The 21,306-nt window shown below is 44.3% G+C and overlaps 1 protein-coding gene across 16 annotated transcripts in view; it reads left to right on the forward strand.

Annotated features, from left to right (window-relative positions):
• LOC139049177 (uncharacterized) overlaps positions 1 to 21,306 on the forward strand; it is a 110,252-nt gene that overhangs the window by 22,729 nt on the left and 66,217 nt on the right. For 13 of the 16 annotated variants that reach the window (XM_070524493.1, XM_070524490.1, XM_070524477.1 and 10 more), the window contains 6 exons: positions 917 to 949; positions 8,680 to 8,712; positions 9,932 to 9,949; positions 12,730 to 12,774; positions 14,386 to 14,400; positions 16,823 to 16,837. In XM_070524493.1, the coding sequence (XP_070380594.1) occupies positions 917 to 949; positions 8,680 to 8,712; positions 9,932 to 9,949; positions 12,730 to 12,774; positions 14,386 to 14,400; positions 16,823 to 16,837 (159 nt within the window). The remainder of the gene's footprint in view (positions 1 to 916; positions 950 to 8,679; positions 8,713 to 9,931; positions 9,950 to 12,729; positions 12,775 to 14,385; positions 14,401 to 16,822; positions 16,838 to 21,306) is intronic. The other 3 variants (XM_070524484.1, XM_070524489.1, XM_070524486.1) reach the window with 1 other exon arrangement.

Below are 21,306 nucleotides of genomic sequence, written 5' to 3' on the forward strand. Positions count from 1 at the left end.
CGGGTGGTCCTGTCTAAATGCATGTGAAAAGAGAATTCGTTTTTCTCGGCAACCACTGCACTAATTTTGACGAGGTTTGTTGTAGTTAAAAGAAAAACTTAAAATCTAGTGACTGTTGGTTTCGAATTTACGAGTTAGGTCGTCAATCTTTTATTAAACACTGGCGAAAATCCAAAATTTTCGAAAGACAACATTATCAAGTTCACAACTCCGTAACTCCTAAACGAAAAACGATAATACAATTCTGTGAAATGCATCTAATAGTACGTCCAAAGCGGACAAAATTGATATATTACACATGAATCTCAAAAAATGTATTAACATGGAAATACAGCTTTTGCAGAACCCTTGTAAACAACGTTACAAATTCACGTAAGATGTAAAATGACATATCGAATTTGTCCGCTTTCAGTGATCTAATGGATGCCGTTCACAGAACCGCGATATCTGTTTTTGATGCAGAGCTATCAATTCTTAAAATTCTGCTTCTATTTTATTCAAACTTCCGAATTTTGAAAATCCTTCCAACAAAATTCAGGCCCTAAATCGAAATTTCGCTTCCAAAAGTCTCAAGAACTAAACTTTCTATCGCAAATGCAACAAATTTCGTTAAAATCGGTCCAGGGGTTATCTCAGAAAAACGTTTTTTGCGTTTTACATGTATTTGAATAGGCCGCGTCGGAGTTGGGCCCGAGCTAAAGCTTCCTCTTAAGGGAAACACCCTTTATACGCCGCTTGGTTTTTACATAGATTGAGTAAATAGTATGGCAGTCATTGTGTATATATAATTATTCAAGCCCGTGTATAGGCTTCTTGTCTGCGCCCCTCGACACCCCTGATGTTTTCAATGAACGTGATTTCATATGACGCGATTTGATGTGCAGTTATCTTACTACAAGTACGTTTTCTGTTGCAGTGCCGCAAGGAGGCGGAGAGTACGAGCAGTCGTGTAAGTTTTGCTGTGTTACGGATACGCTGGTGCAACAAGAGTACTTCTGCTCCTTGTGGCACCTGCTGCAAATATGAAGATCCGAACTGTTCATATTAGAAAGTGCGAAGTGAACGTGTCTTCTCCGTGACGAAATATTCATGGTGGGCGTCAGTAAATGTGTCGTTAAAACTAGGTTCTATTTAGACTGTACTGATTAGGTTCCTAATTATCTGCTTCATAGCACACCATGCTGCAACTATGAAACTGAAGCCAGTCAGGCCTCAAGGCAAGCGAGTGATTAACAGCCTTGCCACTCTTCGCTCGCAATTCCCATCCAAGAGGGAGGGGAGGTGTACAGGGAAAAGAGGACGTGAGAAGACAGAGACGCCGCTACTGTAGACACGACAGCGCTTGCGGGCAAAGGGGATACATTTCAGTTCAAAGTCCGGTGTGGTACGTTTCCGCTATTTCTGAAAAATAAACACAATACAACTGCATCAATCGGACAACTTATGCAAGGCGTGAATAATCAGAGCCGCATTAAAGAGCTCCGTAGGATCTAGGCGACACTACGAGAGCGGTCACGTATCAAATCAACAGTTATGTGCCCGCCGCGGTAGCTTTGCGGCTGTGGCATTGATCAAGGTCGTGGGTTCGATCCCAAACTGCAGCAGCCGCATATCGACGGGGGCGAAATAAAGAATAACTAGAAAAAAAAAACGCTCGTGCACTTAGATTTAACGAACACCCCGGTGTCAAAATTAATACGGAGTCTTCCACTACGGCGTGTCTCATAATGCGATTGTGGTTTTGGCAGGTATAGCCCCATAATTCATTTAAAATTTAACTCTTCAGCCATGATGTGATGTACCATTGAGGCAATGAATATACTCAATCCTCTCGGAGATTACGAAGTGTGGCGCACAACAACGCCTCAAGCAAACACGTCTGCCCTGTGTGTTCTGTGCATTACGCAGACAAACAGCAGTGGTGCACGCAAGGTAACGTTTAACATCAACTCGCCACTCCCGTGTAGCACTAAACGTTGAAGAAACTAAGTATTCACCGTCAACGTCACCGCTAATTATCGTTAATCAAAGCAAACAGCACGGAAAGCTTCGCTTACATAGATTTCCACAGTGTGTGGGATCTGCGTACCCGCGCCCTCCAGCGCATACCGGAGTCACTCCTGGTTGCCAGACGCCGGATGCGAAACCGAAACTCGCTGAGCCGGAACTGTATGCTCCCACTACTTTATGCAATGTTAGCATTGAGGAATTAAACTTGATGATCGGAGATGGCGACTTCAGATATGAGAAAGTCGGTTCCAGTCAAGGGATGTTCTGGGGATGAAAATATTGACTATATGTTTTGTTGAGACATAACCCCGACTTTATTACAATAATTAATCCTAGCTGACCCGTATGAAGGGGGAGAGGAATGAGCGTGTCGTAAATGGTAAGGATATGATCATAAATTTTAGGAATATTCAAAGGCGGAAATATGTACGATGAGAAGCAAGACAAGCTCGAATGAGTTTTTCATGACGCACATGCTAGTGATTAATCGGAGGCGATAATGACTCCGGTGGTGCGGTGACAACCGTACGGCCGCAGTCGTATTTTGGTTTTTCAGGAGTAAATATATGCTGAAAGATTGACTGAAACATTGATAAGAGAGCGATAAGCTAGTTAGGGCGAAAAAAATATACGTGTTGCACCTTGTTGCGTACTCTAGGGTAGCGTATCGTACTACTGCCGAGTAGTAGCGGCGCCTGCCTATCGAAGCTCGACCGACGTTACTTAATTGGGTAGCGTGGCGTTGTCGGCGGGCTGCAGGCATCCGGTAGACCATGGCGACCGAGCAAGGGCGAGACGATTTTTGGTGCGAAACTTGCACGGTTTATTCAAATGTAGATGAAAGAAAATGAGAAGAGCATGAAGTCATCAAAAGTACATTGCGGAGCCCCTTAAATATCCTCTCTACAATCGTGGGCGGGATCTTGCTTCCGTCGACGTCACGTCACCGGCACAGAATGGGGGCCCCTCCTCCTCTGATTATACCGAGCCTGCTGAAAGGAGGAAGTAGTCACGCCTCCTGGAATTGTAGACGCCTGTCCGTCTCTTCTGCGCGTTGCGGAAGTTCTCTCTAGGTCCAATTCGAGGAAAGGGCCTCTCTAAACTCGCGCGCGCGCACGCACACGCACACGCACACGCACAAACACACACACACACACACACACACACACACGCACACACACACAAACACACACACACACACACACACGCACGCACGCACGCACGCACACACACATACACACACACACACACACACACACACACACGCACGCACGCACACACAAAAAAGAGGCCTGTACACTGCGGGGCTTCCGGCAGACAGGTAGACACTCGAAACGGTCATGGCGAATTAGGAAGTCACGCTTCATTTCGACGAGGCCTGGTGGGTGAAGGTCGGGTGAGAGAAAGTCCTTTGTGCACGAGGTGCGGGGCGCCAACAATAGCAGGTGAAATCACGCCTCATATCGAGAATGCAGGGTGAGAGATGGTCGGTTGAAATTCCTTTCAACACGTGGTGCCAAACGCCAACCCTAACAACCTGTGGTAGAGGATGTGGTAAAAAAAAATTTTGGAATCGAATGCAAATATTCGAAAAAGAAAAGCGACCTTCCAATATAAAATTGAACAATGAATATTTTCAGTTAAAACTAACTGAAATATAAAGGTTATGTGGAATCTGAGTCTGTTTGAGATGTTACTTGATATACGGGGTTTGATTTTACTTTTAAGAGAATTTTTAAAAATCACCCGTGATATGTAGTAAAATTCCGCTTTCTGAGCTATAGATATATCAGAGCCGCACATAATTTACGCAGTAAATGAATGAATATTTGAATAAATAGCTAATTTTGCTAATTAAATTTTAAGCCGATTACTTAGCATATTTCAATTTGCGAATTGTAGCCGGTAACCTTTAAATTCATATCCACGTGTTAACTTTAAAGTCATATCCAAAGTCATGTCCAGTCAAACTGAAGTTTAGTTAGTGTTATGTAATGGGCGTGGTTGCTGAGTTGTTTGTAATGTTCTATAGGCCAGATTACAAATCTGGCATATAGGAAAATACAGCCAACTGCTGCAGCTACTACTATGTGACTACTAATTAACAATGACAATGGTGTTTATTTTCGCACCAATCCAGTGTAGTGATACGAAGGGGGCGTACAGAAAACACTGTCATTTCACAGCTTGACAAAGCCGCAGGCCCCCGCATTGGCGATCACAGCAATGACAAACATAATTAGCCTATAACTTTCGACAAATTATACACAACATTACATAAATAACAAAAGAAAGTTGTGTACAAGAAATGCGAGCTTACATGATCTTACAGGAATGCATAAAATATAAGCATATATTCCTACACAGACAAATGCAATCTTCTACAGAGACGCAAACAAACAAAAAAGCACAAGGTGTACATTATTATATAAATATTTTATATAAATATATTATACTTATTATTATTACTTAATATATTATACTTAAAATATTATTATATAAATATAAGTCTAAAACTTAAGTTTTAGACTCTTATAAATTTATAAGATCTACACAGTCGGTAAGTTTACATTGTTGCGAGTGGCATCACCCTATATTAAAAAAAAAAATAAAGTGTATGAAAATAACTGGGCACAGGTTCAATTACGCGTAGGAAGTTTTTTTGCAAGACACGTTCTGCAGATTTTCTTGAGTGATGGTAGCCCAAGCCAAATGACAATAAATGAAATTGAAATTTATTGCATATATAATATAAGTACATTTAGGCATGAAATATATACAGAAGGAGGTCTCATATAGTCAAAGACTGTAAGGGCAAGACCTCCTGTTAATACTTCTAACAGGAAAATAAGATATGTTATTACAGCAAACGGGTGGCGCATACATGATTGAAGTAAGAGCATAAATACATAATAAATAATGAAACATAGGTATGAAAGAAAAGAAAGATAAATAAAATACATAAAAACTAAACTTTCTACACATTGCAAGAACGCGCGCAACTCGAAGTTACATGAACTAAGGGCAGAATATTCTCTTAAGTTTAGTGGGTAGGGTATTCCATAGTTGAGGCAAGATTAGCGGTGAATTTTCCATTATTAGTTCTTGGTTTAGGCAACAAGAAGTTATTCTGTGAAGCGAATCTCGTAGAAGTGACATGGGGCAAGTGATCTGGGTTAATAAGCTCTATTGGGAGCTTTCCATTGACGAATTTGTAAAATAAAATGCCGAAGGCGTATTTGTTTAAGTTATCCAGTGGTAGTATGATGTGATCACGAAGTAACAACGAAGCATTAGCTGTGGGTTTGTTAAATGTAGTGGTACGTGTAGTCTGACTTTGAATGTGCTGCAATGGGGACAAATGCTAGGAGCACAAGTGTTGCCCCATGTAGAGATATGATAATTAAAATGACCGTGAATAAATGCGTAATAAAGCGGTAGCAGGGTTTTAACATCAAAGTATGTTAGTATTTAGTAATTTAGAATTTAGTAGAATTTAGAAGAATTTAGAAGAATTTAGTAGAATTCTAATGCCGCATCTGATTTCTTCTTTAGTGAGTTGATGTGCGTAGTAAATTTCAGATGCCTATCCAATTTTACCCCCAGGAAGGTAGTATTGTGAAAACCAAATATGTCATTAGCAATGAGAATAGATCGAGTGGCAGAAATGTACCTGTTGTGGGAAGAAAATAAAATAAAATTAGACTTCTTAGTGTTCATTTAGTCCATTACTCTGGCACCTGTTCAATACATTGGCGGCGTCTTTGTTAATTTTAGATAAGAGAAAGTCTATACCTGCACTTATGGTAGTGTCATCAGCATAGAGTATACATTTAGATGAGCTTAGGCATAATTGAACGTCATTGATATAGATTATGAATAAGAGAGGACCAAAAACAGAGCCTTGCGGCGCACCAGCGTTGGTTGCTTTAGGTAATGAATAAGTGCCACATATGTATACTGATTGATTTCGATTTTGTAAGTAACCGCGGAGTAAAGTTAAAGCGGGGTCGGTTATTCCAATCGATTCTAGCTTCTGAAACAATATTCAACGAACAATGCAATCGAATTCCTTTGAAAGGTAAATGAGAAACGCAGAAAGCCGAGATTGAAACAAACTAGCTGTTAAAAATAATCATCATAACTTTTTGTGGCAGTATATGGTGATTACGATAAGCAATATCAATAACCTGTGATAGTTTTACTGCAACTAATTGCTGCTGCTGCTGCTACAACTATTATTACTACTATTACTATTACTACTACTACTACGACGACTACTGTGTACTACTGCTGTTACTATTACTAGCTAGTGTATCGTTTGCTGTAAATGTTGAAATGTAGTTCTGATTCATTACTGAAGTTGTGTTTGTCTTTGTTTACTATGTCAATCTCTCCTAACGGGTAATACTACAAACCATTCTTCTGAAAGTTGAAAAAAATGTGTTATTATGTAAATGTCTACCTTTTTGCGCCTATTATGTAATATGTAACAACATCGCTGTACTGACTCTGCCGGACCTAGCTGCACAAGTGCTCGTGGACTTAGACAGGCCCGTTTCTTCGTTTTGCTTTTAGATGTGTGTAAATAAATTATTATTATTATTATTATTATTATTATTATTATTATTATTATTATTATTATTATTATTATTATTATTATTATTATTATTATTATTATTATTAATGCTACTGATACTGCTACTGTTTCTCCTGCTATTGTGCTCCCTATACTGCTACTACTATTATACAGTAAAAAGCTTCTATAGCGAGGTGGCCCATAGATAAAGATCCTTTGTTAGACAGGCTACTTCACTGTAGAGGCCGTGCACCGCACCGCCGACAATAGAGCTGACCAAGCACGTCCAACATAAGAAAACATTTAACATTAATTCAAAAGAGACTTAGTAAATAGCTAATCTTATTGTGCACACTTTGTCGGACCGACTGTGTTATTGAAGCGAGATTTTCAACTCCACGTTGATACGCAGGAGCTATGCATCAAGCTGCAGATCGTTGATTTCCTCTGTCGGGTCCCTTTACATCGAGGTTCTCGGTTCGTTTGAAGAATCCTCACTGTTGGCTTCGTTGACGTTCGCGTTCTTTGCAATTGAGATGGCTTTGGAGACGTCGTCGGTCGTCAATTACGATTACATAATCTCTTCGTCATCAACTGTGACGTACTCATCAGCCGTCGAACCCGCTGATGTGTTGCAATCAGCAGCTCAGCTCGAGTTGAGCGATTGCTGGAGCAGTGCAGCAGCACTGATGGGTTGAGTGTCGGTGCCGCTAGCGCAGAGCTCAACTCTGCGGAGGGCACTGGCACTACGCGGCATTCGACGTAAAGCAATAATTAGGCCGCAGGTGATGCTTAAGGCCCAGACAATGAAACGTTCCTTTCCTTGGAGCGCTTCCTAACCTTACGTGAGGCCTCCTTACAGCGAAGGACCGATGGAGGAAGCACGCGTACTCTGAAAGCTCCCTTCACCCGTCCTCACGTAAGGAGCGGTTGCCGCATGCCTGGGTTCGAGATTATCTCTTAAAATCTTTATGCGAACACCATTATTCTATAAAAAAAAAATGTTGTATCGTGGCACAATCTTTAAATTGAAGAACTAATATAGAGAAGCGTGGACACTTTCTTCTAGTTTTGTTTACAAAAGTAAAAAAAAGTAGCGCATTACAGTGCAAAACTTGATGTGCTCCAGGAACGCCTAGCAAAGCCTAGCAACGCTTTCATGCCGCACGCGTGACTGAAACGAACATGCCTGGCAAGACGTACCGTGCTCGCGCTTCTGCGCAGGTGGGCGACAGCGCGCATGCGCAAGAAAACGTCACGTGGTTAAGCAGTGAGGCGAAGCGCTCGTTCAGGGCCAGGTGCGGCGTAAGGGCGCATGAAGGTAGCTTTGGAGCTACCTTATGCTGAGGAAGCACCAAGGAAGCCTTCACCGAGGGCCCCTCAGTAAGGAAGCTTTCAGAGTGACATAAGGTAGCCTTACCGCAATGAAGGCTTCCTTACTGAGGTAAGGAAGATTTCAATGTGTGGCCCTTAATTCCTTCATTGCACGGGCTCATTCGTTGTAGTGGTCTTCGCTGTAGAGCCGTTTGCAATACAATGCGAAAGGATAGAGATTCCGTGGGGACAATCTATCCTTCGTTATACATGTCATTTCGCTGTAGAGGCTTTATACAGTACTATTAATCTGCTGCTACTGCTATTATACTGCTACTACTCGTACTACTACTACTACTACTGCTACTGCTAGCTACAGCGGTCATTTCTGCTACTCCCTGCTACAACTACTACTGCTTCTGCTTCTACTACTATTGTGCTACTGTACTGCTACTACTACTATACTACTACACTGCTGCTACTATTATACTACTATATTGCTACTACTATTATATTACTACAACTCGTGCTACTACTAGGACTACTACTACTGCTGCTGCTACTACTACTAGGGCTTAGTAGTGTGCGTTGAGGGCCTAGTTGGTGCATCATGACAGTATAGGCGGCTACGGTTCCCATCTGTACTTGTTGGAACCCCCTGTACTGTCATCACTGCTAGAGCTGCCGCCCGCTTGCTCCGAAATCTTCTTGGTGTCCTCGCGTGGCTTTTCTGGCAATTTACAGCGCGTGCTTTCTTTCCCGTTTCTTGTTTTCAGCTGCTCTTCAGACCACGCGCGGCGCCACTGGGGGTGAGTTCTTATTTTTCAAGGGGGTACAGCTCGAAATGAACTCTGATTTTACTTTTTTGAATAAACGCAGCTCTGATGCTTCCGCTGAAGGGAGGGGGGGGGGGTAAAGCACTATAATTTGTAACTACTTGGACTAATTATGCTTACAGGCTCGGAAATGGGAATTTATATACATATGCATGTACAGAAATGTAGGGCCGACACATACACAAAAATATAAAACCCCTTTAATTGTAACACAGCTATTGAGAAAGAAGAGCGAAATGTACACGTTGAACAATAAAACTGTATAATTAAAAGGCAGACTTGCATAACAAATTACAGGTTAATAGGCGTGTAATGCTTTTGTGAAATAAGTTAGAAAATAATAATCGAAACATGGTTTGCTGGTGTCGCATGGAATAATAACAAAAAAAACGAAACATCGAAACTATATGCGATAGAAGACAATACAATGCACAGGTTGGGTGTCAGTATATAAAGACGAACTAGCAAAAAAAAACAAACATAAACGTTGCACTGCGCTTGACAGGTTAAGGCGATATTACATTGTGTTAGCGCGATATGTCCAGATGACATGGAAAGTATGCCCTGGCTGGTCGAGGAAGCGATTGTGTCCGGAACAGGTCGTTCCACATCCGTACTTGTCGGCGAAGAGCCGAGTGGTGGTGGTTCGATGGTGGTGTGTCCCACCATAGATGCGCATGAAACTGAGCAAGCGATGCCGAGGAATATCTGTCTTGAATGTAGTATGCACGGTATTTGAGAGCATTTTCTATCCGTATACTAATCTACTAGGCCCCGAAATGTTTTGTACTTGCAATACTTGCTTGTGTTCTATGTTTGCTGTGTATTGTGTTGCAATTGAATGTAAATTTCTGGTGTTGTAAACCAAGAACCAAGGTGGCTCGGCCGCTTTCAAGTGACATGTGTTCAATTTTAGCTCTGGTCTGCACACATCATTGCGATGTAAATAAACTAAACTTGTACTAGAGCTCCCACGACTCCTCGTGAAAAAAGTTGGCAGAGCAGTAATTCTGCCGACTGCTTCCGGTGGCGGTGTTTCTCGGCTGTGATCGTTCTTCATCGCCGGTGCCTGTCACTGTAGTTGTTGGTTTGAGAGGACACTGAATCGCGGTTTGCGCATCTGCGTGCGAGATTTTCCCCGTGTTTAATGCGCGACACCTTTACTTTTCCTCCTTTCCCCTTCTTGTTCCAGTGAGAGACATTTCGTCAGGTGAGTGCACTGCGCAAGGCGACGTGTACCGAGCGGCCACCGACGCCTGTAGGGCGCAGTGACGCACGAGCAGCACCCGGCCGTGCAGGCGAAGAAGTTCGGTGACGGGGGCGCCGACAACTTGTCGCTGGAGGCGCTCGACGCGTACTGGAGGGAGTTGGTTTGCTTGAAACGAAAACGCAGGATAACAAACTCGAAGGGGTGCTAAGTAAACAAACAGGAAGAGTTGTTATTGGGAAACTGCCTTTCTTGAATAGTACAGAGAGAGCAGCCGCTTTCATGGTTTGGCCAACTGAATTAAACTGCGACGTTTAACATCCCGTAGCTGCGCTGTGGGTCATGAGGGACGCCGCCTAGCGACGGGTTCCGGATTCATTTTGGCCGCCCGAGCTGTGTGCGAGCGTTTTTGCGTTTTGCCTCCATCGGAAAGCGGCCACTTCGGCCGACGTCAAAGCCTCTACCTCGTGCTCATTAGCGCAGCGCCATAGCAACGGGGCTACCGCGGTTTCGACGAGGCCTGTTACACGTGAGCGAAAACGAAATACGAGCAGCGAGGCCGCCCTCTCTTGTGTTTTGACGGCATCTGCATGGATAATTTTTCATTGGAGTGCATTCGACGAGTACAAAACGGAACTGTTACGAGAAACCGTCCTTCGAAATGCGTGACGCCACACTGACGCAGCGGCGGTGGGCTTAATTCGGCGCGAAGTTCGAGAAACGGAAGTCTGGCTATCATTTTCTTTTCTAGTAAACGACGACTGACTAAAACATTGAGGCAGATATGTATAAAGAGTGTTTTTTTTTCACTGGAACTCGATACAGTCTCCTTTTATCTAGACAAGGAGGAGCGCAAAAAAGGCGGTGAAAGTTGTAACACGTGAGCCGCCTGCTGCGCTGGTCTTCCGAAACGTCTCTACTCTCCCCTTTGATAAGGAGCTCGGCAGTGTTCATTGAAGGGACATTAGAGACAAATTTATTTAGTTCACAGTGGAATCCTTTCACAAGGCTATTTTCATTTGTCTGGAAAAAAAATAAAACATCGCAGGATCTAGTGATGAAATTTAAGCCCTTGTGCGTCGTTGTGACGTCGCAACTTTCCAAGTATTTGCAGATATTTTGGTGGGCCATTTTAGCGCAGGCAAGGTTGAGCCCTCGATTGCTTTGGTAGGCAACGCCTTTGCTGACAAAAATTCCCTAGACCCCAGCTGACGTGGTGCTAAAGTCAGGGCGGTTAGGTGTCGCCACCCGCCTTTCTAGGTCCCTTCCGGGGTCACCTTTTCGCGATTGGAGTCGGCCTTAGCGCAATCGTTTGTTTGCCGATACAACTCAATTTGGTATACGTGTTCTGAGTCATTTCCAGAGGGGACGCTCCATGGATGACGTGCTCTGCCTGCAATATATCACTTTATTCAGTCGCCTTATGAAAAAAAAAAATGAAGAGTGTAAGGAGCGTGTGACCTCTTCGTTTGTGAGCGCTGTTCGCCACTGGGTTTTGGTAACGATATGTCCAGCATCGGGATTGGCTGGCTTTAACGAACCGTTCTAGCTTAAGAACGTTTCTGCGAATAATTTTGATTCCCCCTCCTCTCCCCTCCCCTGCACCCTCTTGAGCGCACCACATTAGCCTTGCACCCCATTTCACCATCCCTCTGGCTCGGTGAAATAACATATTCCACGGGTAGCATGCGCTGCTGTGAACATCTCAGCCAAGTTTTGATGTCGAACGCGGTGCGTAGAGCTCGCAAGCGGATCGGGAAGTCACTTCTCACTCAAACGCTCTTTTCAACAAAAAACCCAGACCTCACTCACATCTAGACGCATTATTTCGTCATTCCCTTAGATGGCTGCTATTGGCCTGGCGTCAAGCTGCCCGGTAGCTCCCGCATATAGAGGAACACTAGTCGTGCTGCAGGGCGTAGATACAGCGGCCGCCGCGGGGTGCTGCCACGAGTCCGCTGCCCATAAAACCCCTTGAACTTCGTAAAGCAGTGACACTCTCCTCCTCCGCCTTCGCTCTTCCTCGTATCTCCTCTCTTTCACGGTCCCTCCTCGACCGTGGCGCCGCCTACACTGCTCGAGCGTAGCAACGGAGCCAACATGCGCTGCTCGCCACTCCGTAGACGCTTCTCGAGCAGAAATGGCGCTGATGCACGGCGCGAGGGCCCACGTGATGCTATTAGGCCAATAGCGACGCGGCGTCGGCCTCGACCAGAGTGCGCGAGGAGGAGGCGGCATTCTTCAAAGCGTGGCACTGCTTTACGAAGTTTAAAGGGATTTATCTGGCCAATCGCACTGCGGCTCGCTGAGGACAACCGCGTTTGGAGTCGTGGCGACTCCAAAAGGAAATTTGAACTGCGCGCCATGGTGACATTCAGAAGGCGGAGCGTTGGGGGCGCGCCCCACCGCGCCGTAGCTTTCGCAGTGCAATGCATTGAAGAACGAACGGGAGCAGAGCAGAGGTCGTGTTTGATTGCCAATAACTCCGCTTCTGCTGAACGCGCTGAAGTGCTTTTGCGGCAAAGTATTTCAGAAATAGCCTATTTTAACTTCAAATGCATTTCTCCACTTCGATAAAAAGTTGTTCAGGGCCCCTTTAAATGCCACTTTTGTCTCTTGCGTATAAGTAATATCGTACATTAAAAAATAGCAGCTGATATCTGCAAGGGTAGACACATGGAGCCTCGAGTGTGTGCTGTTGCCATCGCTTGTTCTGTGCTCCGCATTACGGCGCCAAGCGTTGTTTGGGTTTTGCTTTTCTAATGATGTTTTTATACTTGCAGCTACGCACCCGTCTTATACATCACGGACTGGAGTGACCTCATCAGGTACACTGTCCGCAGGAGGGTCGGAAATTGAGCTTCGTATATTTTGAAACTTATTTGGAGGAGCGCTAAACGACGGGAGAAGGAGAAAAACAACGCATGGGCATTGACTGACCGTTCGTTACGTGGAGGAACGTGTGCTGCGAAAAGAAGTGTTTTCAGTATATACGTTTCTTCAAACAAAAACTAGTATGGTATGCCCCCTCGTCTTGTTTTTCCATGTCCTTCAATTTAGCGCTCCTCCAAACAAGTTTCAAAACTGGCCGCCTTCGCAGATGCTATTTCAGCAGTGCAAGAGAGCAAGAAGTGCGCTGAAAACATTTTTTTCTTATGTAACGGATGTTTTATTTGACAAGTATTCAACCAGGGGGATATTTGCTTGAATCCAATTATCACAACCTCGGCAGTTCCCGCCCAAATACGGGAAAACGGAAAACTTTTATTTCTCAGCGTGGACGATATTCATGAGATTTCAGACTTTTAAAAGAAGGCAGGGCTGCGCCTCCGGGTCAGAGTCGTTATGGAGTTGGAGTGGTAACATAATTTCAATAACTTATGCAATATGGGCTAATAACGTGATATATATATCACGTTATATATCACGTTATATATATAAATGTAGTCATATCATAAGAAGCCAACAAACACTGACACCAAGGACAACATAGGGTAATTTCCCCTATGTTGTCGTTGGTGTCAGTGTTTGTTGGCTTCTTATGATATGACAAATAATAATTGGGCACCTCGGCTGACACCCTTTTTTCTCGTTTATATATAAATATATAAACGAGAAAAAAGGGTGTCAGCCGAGGTGCCCAATTATTATTGGGCACCTCGTCTGAGGTGCTTGTCAAATAAAACATCCGTTACATAAGAAAAAAAATGTTTTCAGCGCACTTCTTGCTCTCTTGCACACACACACACAAACACACACAAACACACACACACACACACACACACACATATATATATATATATATATATATATATATATATATATATATATATATATATATATATATATATATATATATATATATATATAAGCGTGACGGTAAATTTTGTTTAGTCAACATGTCCTCCTCTGTGCGCGTTAGCTAGTGACCTCAACAATGCTATACAATCCTCTGCTTTGTTTATAGCCATGTACAGAGGCTGCATGTATTTAAGCTACCTAGTTATTGCTATCTTCTAACCCTCTCTAGTTTTGACTCTGGTACCTCCCTCTGTACGTAGGTGTAAATCGCATTTGTAACGTTATTTGTAACATGACGCAATAGCAAAGTTATCCTAGCCGATATGTGTACGAGAATGATGAGCGCGTCACGGAGGGCAGGAATGAAATGATAGATCTTATGGAATTAAGTCAGGCTGAAAGAAATTACGACGAGATGCCTTGTTTATTCCTAATGCTTGTGTTTCACAATTATTTATTTTGTCATGCAAAAGGGAGATTTATTTGCAAGATTGCCAACGCACGACGTTTCTGACGCGGTGGGCATGCGGCCGAGTGTTTGCGTAGTGACGCGTACGCTCGGCAGTTTTTTTTTTATTCTTAAGTATGGCGCAGGTATTGTTTTCACTAATATCCTGTTTTTTCTTACCTTCTTTCAGAGAGCACACCTCGGAGTAAGCATCTGCTCTGTAGCTTTAAATATTTCGGCATTTTATTCTTTTGAAAATTTGAACGTTTTCAGTCGTTGAAGGTGCGATGAAGCATTGACCACGATGATGACGATGATGATGTTTATTGCCATCCTCTGCCATCCTCTGCCATACAGCTGACAGGGATTTACAATAGAGTATATGGAACCTGGCAGTACACGTTACGGGAGGAGTTATTCCTATTACGTTGCACATAATACTGGTTAGTTAACTATATAGGAAGGGGCAACATTAACACGAGCAAAATACCGCAGTAATAGTAAAATTAGTACACCAGCACAGTGAACACAAGTATGAATTTAGTGATGTACAAAAAGAAAGGAACAGTTTTGACATTTACAGCAGTCAAAATAAGGTAGCTTATATTTCGTCTGTGGTTATACATGTTATATTTACAGCGCTACTCAGTCGTTGTAGATTATTCTCTTTTCAATATTGTTATTAAATATTTACTTCGAAAGGTGACTATTACTCTTGATACTAGTGTTTAGAATTGCAGAATCTATGCAACCAATATTCCATGTGTCTGTAATGGGTATATTGTGGTGAGATGATATGGATTTGTAACATTTAATTGATTTTTGTGCATGTTCTGTAGTAAACGAAAGGTGAACACCTGGTTGGCTGTCAGAAGTTGGTGAATAACGGTTGTCCCTTGAGATGGTGTAGCACGCAGAGGTTTTTTGCTAACTGTTCGAGCAGGCATGCCTGCGCCACCCGAAACGGGAATACGAGAGTATAATGCAAGGTCACTTACAAGTGTACCGCTATTAGATTGACAATTTTGTACACGCTTTTGCTCAAGTCAGCCGAAACCTTAGGGACATGTGCATTCCAGGATAAATTCTCATGATACCAAATACCCAGAAATGTTTGGCAAGAAAGGACATTTATTGACTATTGTGCGATTGTATTTATTGGCCCCAAAACAAGGTAACTGGTCTCGGTAATATTAAGGCTAAATTTGTTTACTTGAAGCCAAGCGCGAACCACTAAATATACCGTATTTTCGCGATTCTAAGCACCCCCTCTACTTTCGCGAAAGGATTTGGAAAAAAAGTTTGCATGCGAATCTAAGCACCCCCTATTTGTTAGGAAGAGCGCGTAGCCAAGACCGCCAAGCGCGCGTGCTCGCTCTGTCATCGAGCCGGAGCCGTCAGAGTCCCGAGGTGGAACGGCGTCCGCGGCGCGATCTTGCCGCACAGCCGGCCTGCAGAGCCGCGCTGACTCGTGAGTGGCAGTGATAGTGACTAAGCATCCGACACAAGCGGTGGGCTCAGTGTCTGCATCGATTTTTCTTTTGGATGTTTGCAAAATAAAATGTTGTTTCTCGCACCCGTCTCGTCATGATGTCGCAGCGAAAAGGGGGAGGGAGGGTCATTCCAGATTTTTCGAATCTAAGCACCCCCCCCTCACTTTGGGCATCGCAATCATGAAAAAAGGGGGTGCTTAGAATCGAGTAAATACGGTACATTTACTTTATGCCCGCTAAAATGACAGTCGCATCCCCCGTTGTCCACAATCATATTCAACGATTGCGTTAGCACGCCGCCTATACTTTTATCAAAGAAATTTAGAGCTTGAATTTTTGGGTATAGTAGTCACATGACTGTTTTTCCTCCTTCCCTCCTGTGTGTCTATTGCAGTGGCGGCTCAGTGAGTATATATATATGCTCACTAGCTGCAATAAATCGATTGTTGAAAGTTAGCGCCCGTCCCGTGTACCTGCTTGTCCCTGTGTCTTTCTTGCGCTATGTATCCCAGTTCGTATGCTTCTTTCAAGCAAATAGGAATGTTCTGTTCAGTTCGTGCGAAACATTTGGCATTGGAGGGCTATACGATCAGTTCACTTTAAGCAGGGTGTTTCCTTACTGAGTACTCGTTAGAAAATCTGGACAAATGGTTCACAGTGAAGGTCTCCGGCCGCGCGCGCCCTATCTTGGAGGTAGTCTCTTGTGGGTTCGAAGACTAGCCGACACAAGACAGCTAATGGATTCGTGCTCGCTGTGTTCGCTCACCGCTGCTGTCGCACATCACCACGCCAGCGTTCTCACAGCGAGCGACCGAGTGAGATGTGTTCGTCTTTGCTTGTGCGCGCGTGACAGCGTGCTTGTTCACTTAGTTGATAAGCGAACGTTTTCTGCAGTTCATGCGGCTGATAAAACTACTGACCTTCCTACGTGTACCGGTCCATTATTTTCTATCGCAATCGATGCTTCGCTTTTGGAGCGAAACTACAACTTTTTGCTTATAGCGTCGTCTTTGTCCAGCCTAACGTTCATTTTCCTGCGTACGCTAGCAGCGTGGCGTGGGTGCTATGAGCTTTGCAGCCCGCCAGTGGTTGACGCTCGCTGACTGACTATCGCCTGCTTTTGTTTGTTTTCAGCGCCAAGGGGTGCAAGTAAGAAACTCACTCGGCGCTAAAACTTCCTATCATGCTTTTCTTTTGTGCGAAAAAGAAACATACAGCATGATTGCATGCATGTATGAACGCGCGTGAGAGCGTGCGCGCGCATTTTATTTCGAGCAACCTTGGAAAAAGAAGCCACTCCGTTTCTTCGAGTGGATTTCTTGGAGACGCCAACGTTTCTTGAAAAAAAAAGAAAGGAAAATCATGAATGAATGTGCTAAAGGTAAAACAGTTGGTTAACCGGCCAATTAAGTTGCACAAATGACCTTCCCGTATAAAGCTGTAGCTCAAGGACATGTGTTTAGTTGGAGAGGAGGCGTGGCATTAAGGCAGCCGAGTATATTTGGAAGGGATGATATTTAGACCACTACCTTTAGGTTCTGCAGCGACAGACTAATGTTATTTAATATATGAGATTCGAATCAAAATGATAAGTTTTGTTGAACAAGGTTCGTGCAGTAAGGATACGTGAGTCTGCATGATAATTGTCGGAGAATTGTTAATACAATTTACAGAATGAATTTCTAATGACCTGCAGGCGGCACATTGTAATTGCAGACTTCAAGTCAACGAGCACCCAAAGTACAACTTTTTGGAGTCTTTGTGGGATATTACATATGGGAACATACGTGTTTTCATGCGGGGCCGGCACATGTGCATATGGACAGGCAGCCTTCGACGAGCGGCGGCGACAACTCGCTCGTGAAAGGGCTCGCCGTCGCCGCGCCGATCCAGTCGTTAGAGCCACACTATAGTCCCCCTGTATGACCCACATCCATTAAATGTGGGGCATACAGATCTGTTTGGAGGAGTAGCAGCAGTTTCGAGAAATCGGGGCTTAAGAGTTAGCTGTGAAATGTATTGCTGTTTCTGTTAAGCTTTATGTATTGTATACATCTGCAGTTCTGAGACATTGCAACTATATATAAAAGATATAAGCATTTTAAGCACGCGGTAGTATGCATAAGATTTCTGCCATGGTACTGGTACCACCACTATGGCGGCACCTCCGCTAGACATGAACATTGTAATTTTTCTCTGGAGCTCTCCTATGTAAATGCACGGAAATGGAAATATTGTTTCGTTTGGAATTTGCTGCATCAAATTCGATTAGGTTTCCTGCATTTAAGAGAAGACAGTTAACATCGAACGAGTATTACAGCAAGCAAATTTTTTATTTAAATATACTGCAAATAATAATTGGAGCATAACGGTGGTGTTTGCGTAGCGCACGAGAGTAGGAAAGGAAGGACAGAGACGAGTAAAGAGCGCTATTATAGGCGCCAAGCAAAATCCGATGCATACACTTTCTTGTATGTAGTTATTGCCATTACATGACACAAATGTGGCCTTTAAATAATAACTGAGCAATTCCAGCAAGCTGCTATTGTGAATACCTATGCATGTTTGGAACGCGGAAGACGCGAATGTTTCCATGCATTCTTCTACACACAAGAGTAACTGGTCATGCGGCAGAGAGTAATATAAATATTTAATCTCAATAGACAACGCCTTGAGTATTGTGTTACTTTGTTTAAGAATGTTCATAACAGCGGCTGAGTTCTTTACCACAAAAGGGTCGTCAATGGTTAGATGCTTAAGCTTCCATGCACTTACGCAAGCACCGCCATTATGAACCACGACCAACTCGCCCAAATGCAGTAATTGGAGATCGCAGGGAGAGGCCTTCGTCTTGCAGTGGACATAAAATAGGCTGATGATGATGATGACTGCAAATAGTAAAAAAAAAGTGTAGGCATGCAGTTTGCAATTCTGTAACACGGCAATATAGAAATTCGATATCAATTTTATAAAACGGAGCTATTTGGACATCTAAATCGAATAAAATTGATGTACTTACACAGCTATGAACAGAGCTCGTAAACGTTACAATTTCACGGAAGTTGTAAACTTGTATAGAAAATTTACGCACTTAAATACTATAAAAATGCGGTTTGCAGAGTTGCAGTAGCGGCTGTTCCAGCAGAGTGACAGATTTGTAAACTTTGTGCTTCGAATTCATTGAAATTTAGCAATTTCCGACAACTTTTGTAGATAATGTGAGGCTCAAAATTGAATATTATGTTGGTCAAATACAGCTTTCTTTCCTAAATGAAACACATTTCACTTAAATTAGTTCAAAAGAATACCTACATTTCACACGCAACTAAATGGGCCAATTGCAGTGAGGCCAGATGTAGAACATCCCCTTAGCATTATTTTTGACGATCAAGATGTCTTGCTGAGATTTTTAGAACTTAACAGATGGGGTGTTTCTTGGGCTACTCTCGATGCTCTACGATGGTGCATGGCGAAAACGAGAGAGAGAGAGAGAGAGAGTGAACTTTAATAAGCACCAGCAGTTTTGTCGGCTGGGCCTAGGCCTCCCACGATGGGACGTCGAGGTCTTGCCTCTTCGCCGCTTCGTAGGCCTGCTGGGTCGCCCAGAGTTGGTCGTCGAGGTGGGAGCTGCGCAGGGCGGCGTACCATCTCGACGAGAGGGTCACGGGATTAAGGTCTTGGTATTGGTGTTTGCACTCCCACAGCATGTGGGGGAGTGTTGCCGATTCAGTTTTACAGACCTTGCACGTCTGGCTCGGGTAGATGTCGGGGTATATAGTGTGATAGCGTGTGAGGGAGGGGTATGTATTCGTCTGTAACAGGCGAAGGGTGGTTGCCTGTGCCCTGTTTAACTTGCAGTGAGGGGTGGGGAAGGTTCTTCTTGCGAGGTAAAATGACTTTACAAGGTCGTTGTATCTTGTAAGGCGGTCGCGTCCTGTGGGTGCACCTGCACCGTCTCCGGCACGGTTGACTAGTCCTCGTGCTACGGAGTGTGTAACCTCGTTGAGGTTGGTGAGGTGCGGGTGGACAACGCCGGCGTGTGCTGGGATCCAGACGAGCGTGATCTGATTTTCAGACGAATGCGGGGCTTGTCGTAAGATGCGGAGTGATTGATGAGAAATGCGACCTTTGATGTAGTTGTTGACTGCTGCGCGAGAATCGCTCACAATTGTGTGACAGGCTGGGTCAAGAGTGGCCAGGGCGATGGCCACTTCCTCGGCCGTCTCGGCATTTTTGGTAATGATGCTGGCAGCATGTCGGAGCAAGCCGCCTGCTGTGGTAACCGCCGCAAAGCGCCGTCCATCTTGGTACTCAGCTGCGTCGACGAAGGTGACGCCCGCGGTGTTGGCGTAAGCTTTGATGAGGGAAGTAGCTCGTGCCTTCCTGCGTTCTTTGTTGTAGTCTGGGTGCATGTTTCTCGGAATAGGGTCGGCGTGTATCCATTGCTGAATGTCGCGTGGTATTGGGTGTTTATCTCCATGTTGACGGTGGTAGGTTATATTAAGCTTGTTTAGAATGCTGCGGCCCGTTTCCGTGAGAGTAAGCCTCTCTAGTTGAGATCGACGTTGGGCCTCGATTAACTCGTCTAGCGTGTTGTGGATACCTAATTGTAGTAGAAGTTCCGTGCTGGTGTGGTTGGGTAGTCCTAAGGCCTGCTTATAGGCTCCTCTAATGATGATGTCCAGTTTAGACTTCTCAGCTTTGTACCAGTTGAGAAAGGGCGCAACATAAGTAATCTGACAGACGATAAAAGATTGGACAAGGCGGATGAGGCTGTCTTCCTTCATACCCCCTCGCCGGTTGGTCACTCGTTTCAGCAGTCTGGATGTATTGGCGGTCTGTCGAAGGATCTTTGAGATAGCCGTAGAGTTAGCTCCGTTGGCTTCTATGGTCATACCAAGAACGCGGATGCAAGGGACCACGGGTATAGGTCTGCCATCGCTCAGGTTGAGCTCTATTTCCTCGTATTGACGTTTAGTTGTGGAGCCCCGCGGGGGGCGTCCACGGAGTGTGGGGCGGTATAGGAGAAGCTCCGACTTTTCAGGGGAACAGCGGAGTCCCGTGCCTTCAAGATAATTTTCTACGACGTCAATGGCGTCTTGTAGGGCAGTTTCGATTTGGCCGTCACTGCCCTTTGCAGCCCAGATTGTAATGTCATCGGCGTATATGGTGTGTTCAATGCCGTCGAGTTTTTGTAGTTCTTGGGCTAATCCAATCATAACCAGATTAAACAGTATTGGGGAAATGACAGAGCCTTGTGGTGTGCCCGTGCTGCCGAGGGAGAGTTCCTCCGATCGAATGTCTCCGACCGACAGGAAGGCCTTCCGATTGGATAGAAAGTCACTTACGTAGTTGTAAGTGCGTTCTCCAAGGTTGAGCAAGGAGATGCGCTGAAGGATGGTGGAGTGCCTTATATTATCGAAGGCGCGCTCGAGGTCGAGGCCCAAGATCGCCTTCGTGTGACGGGATTTGCCATCTAGGATCTGATGCTGAAGTTGGAGCATAGCGTCTTGGGTGGAAAGATGCTGTCGAAAGCCAATTATCGAGTGGGGATAAGCACATGTGTCTTCGAGGTGAGTGTTTACACGGGTTAGATGTGCGTGCTCCATGACCTTGCC

This window comes from Dermacentor albipictus, chromosome 8, assembly GCF_038994185.2.
Source record: "Dermacentor albipictus isolate Rhodes 1998 colony chromosome 8, USDA_Dalb.pri_finalv2, whole genome shotgun sequence".
In the NCBI taxonomy this organism is placed as follows: Eukaryota; Metazoa; Arthropoda; class Arachnida; order Ixodida; family Ixodidae; genus Dermacentor; species Dermacentor albipictus.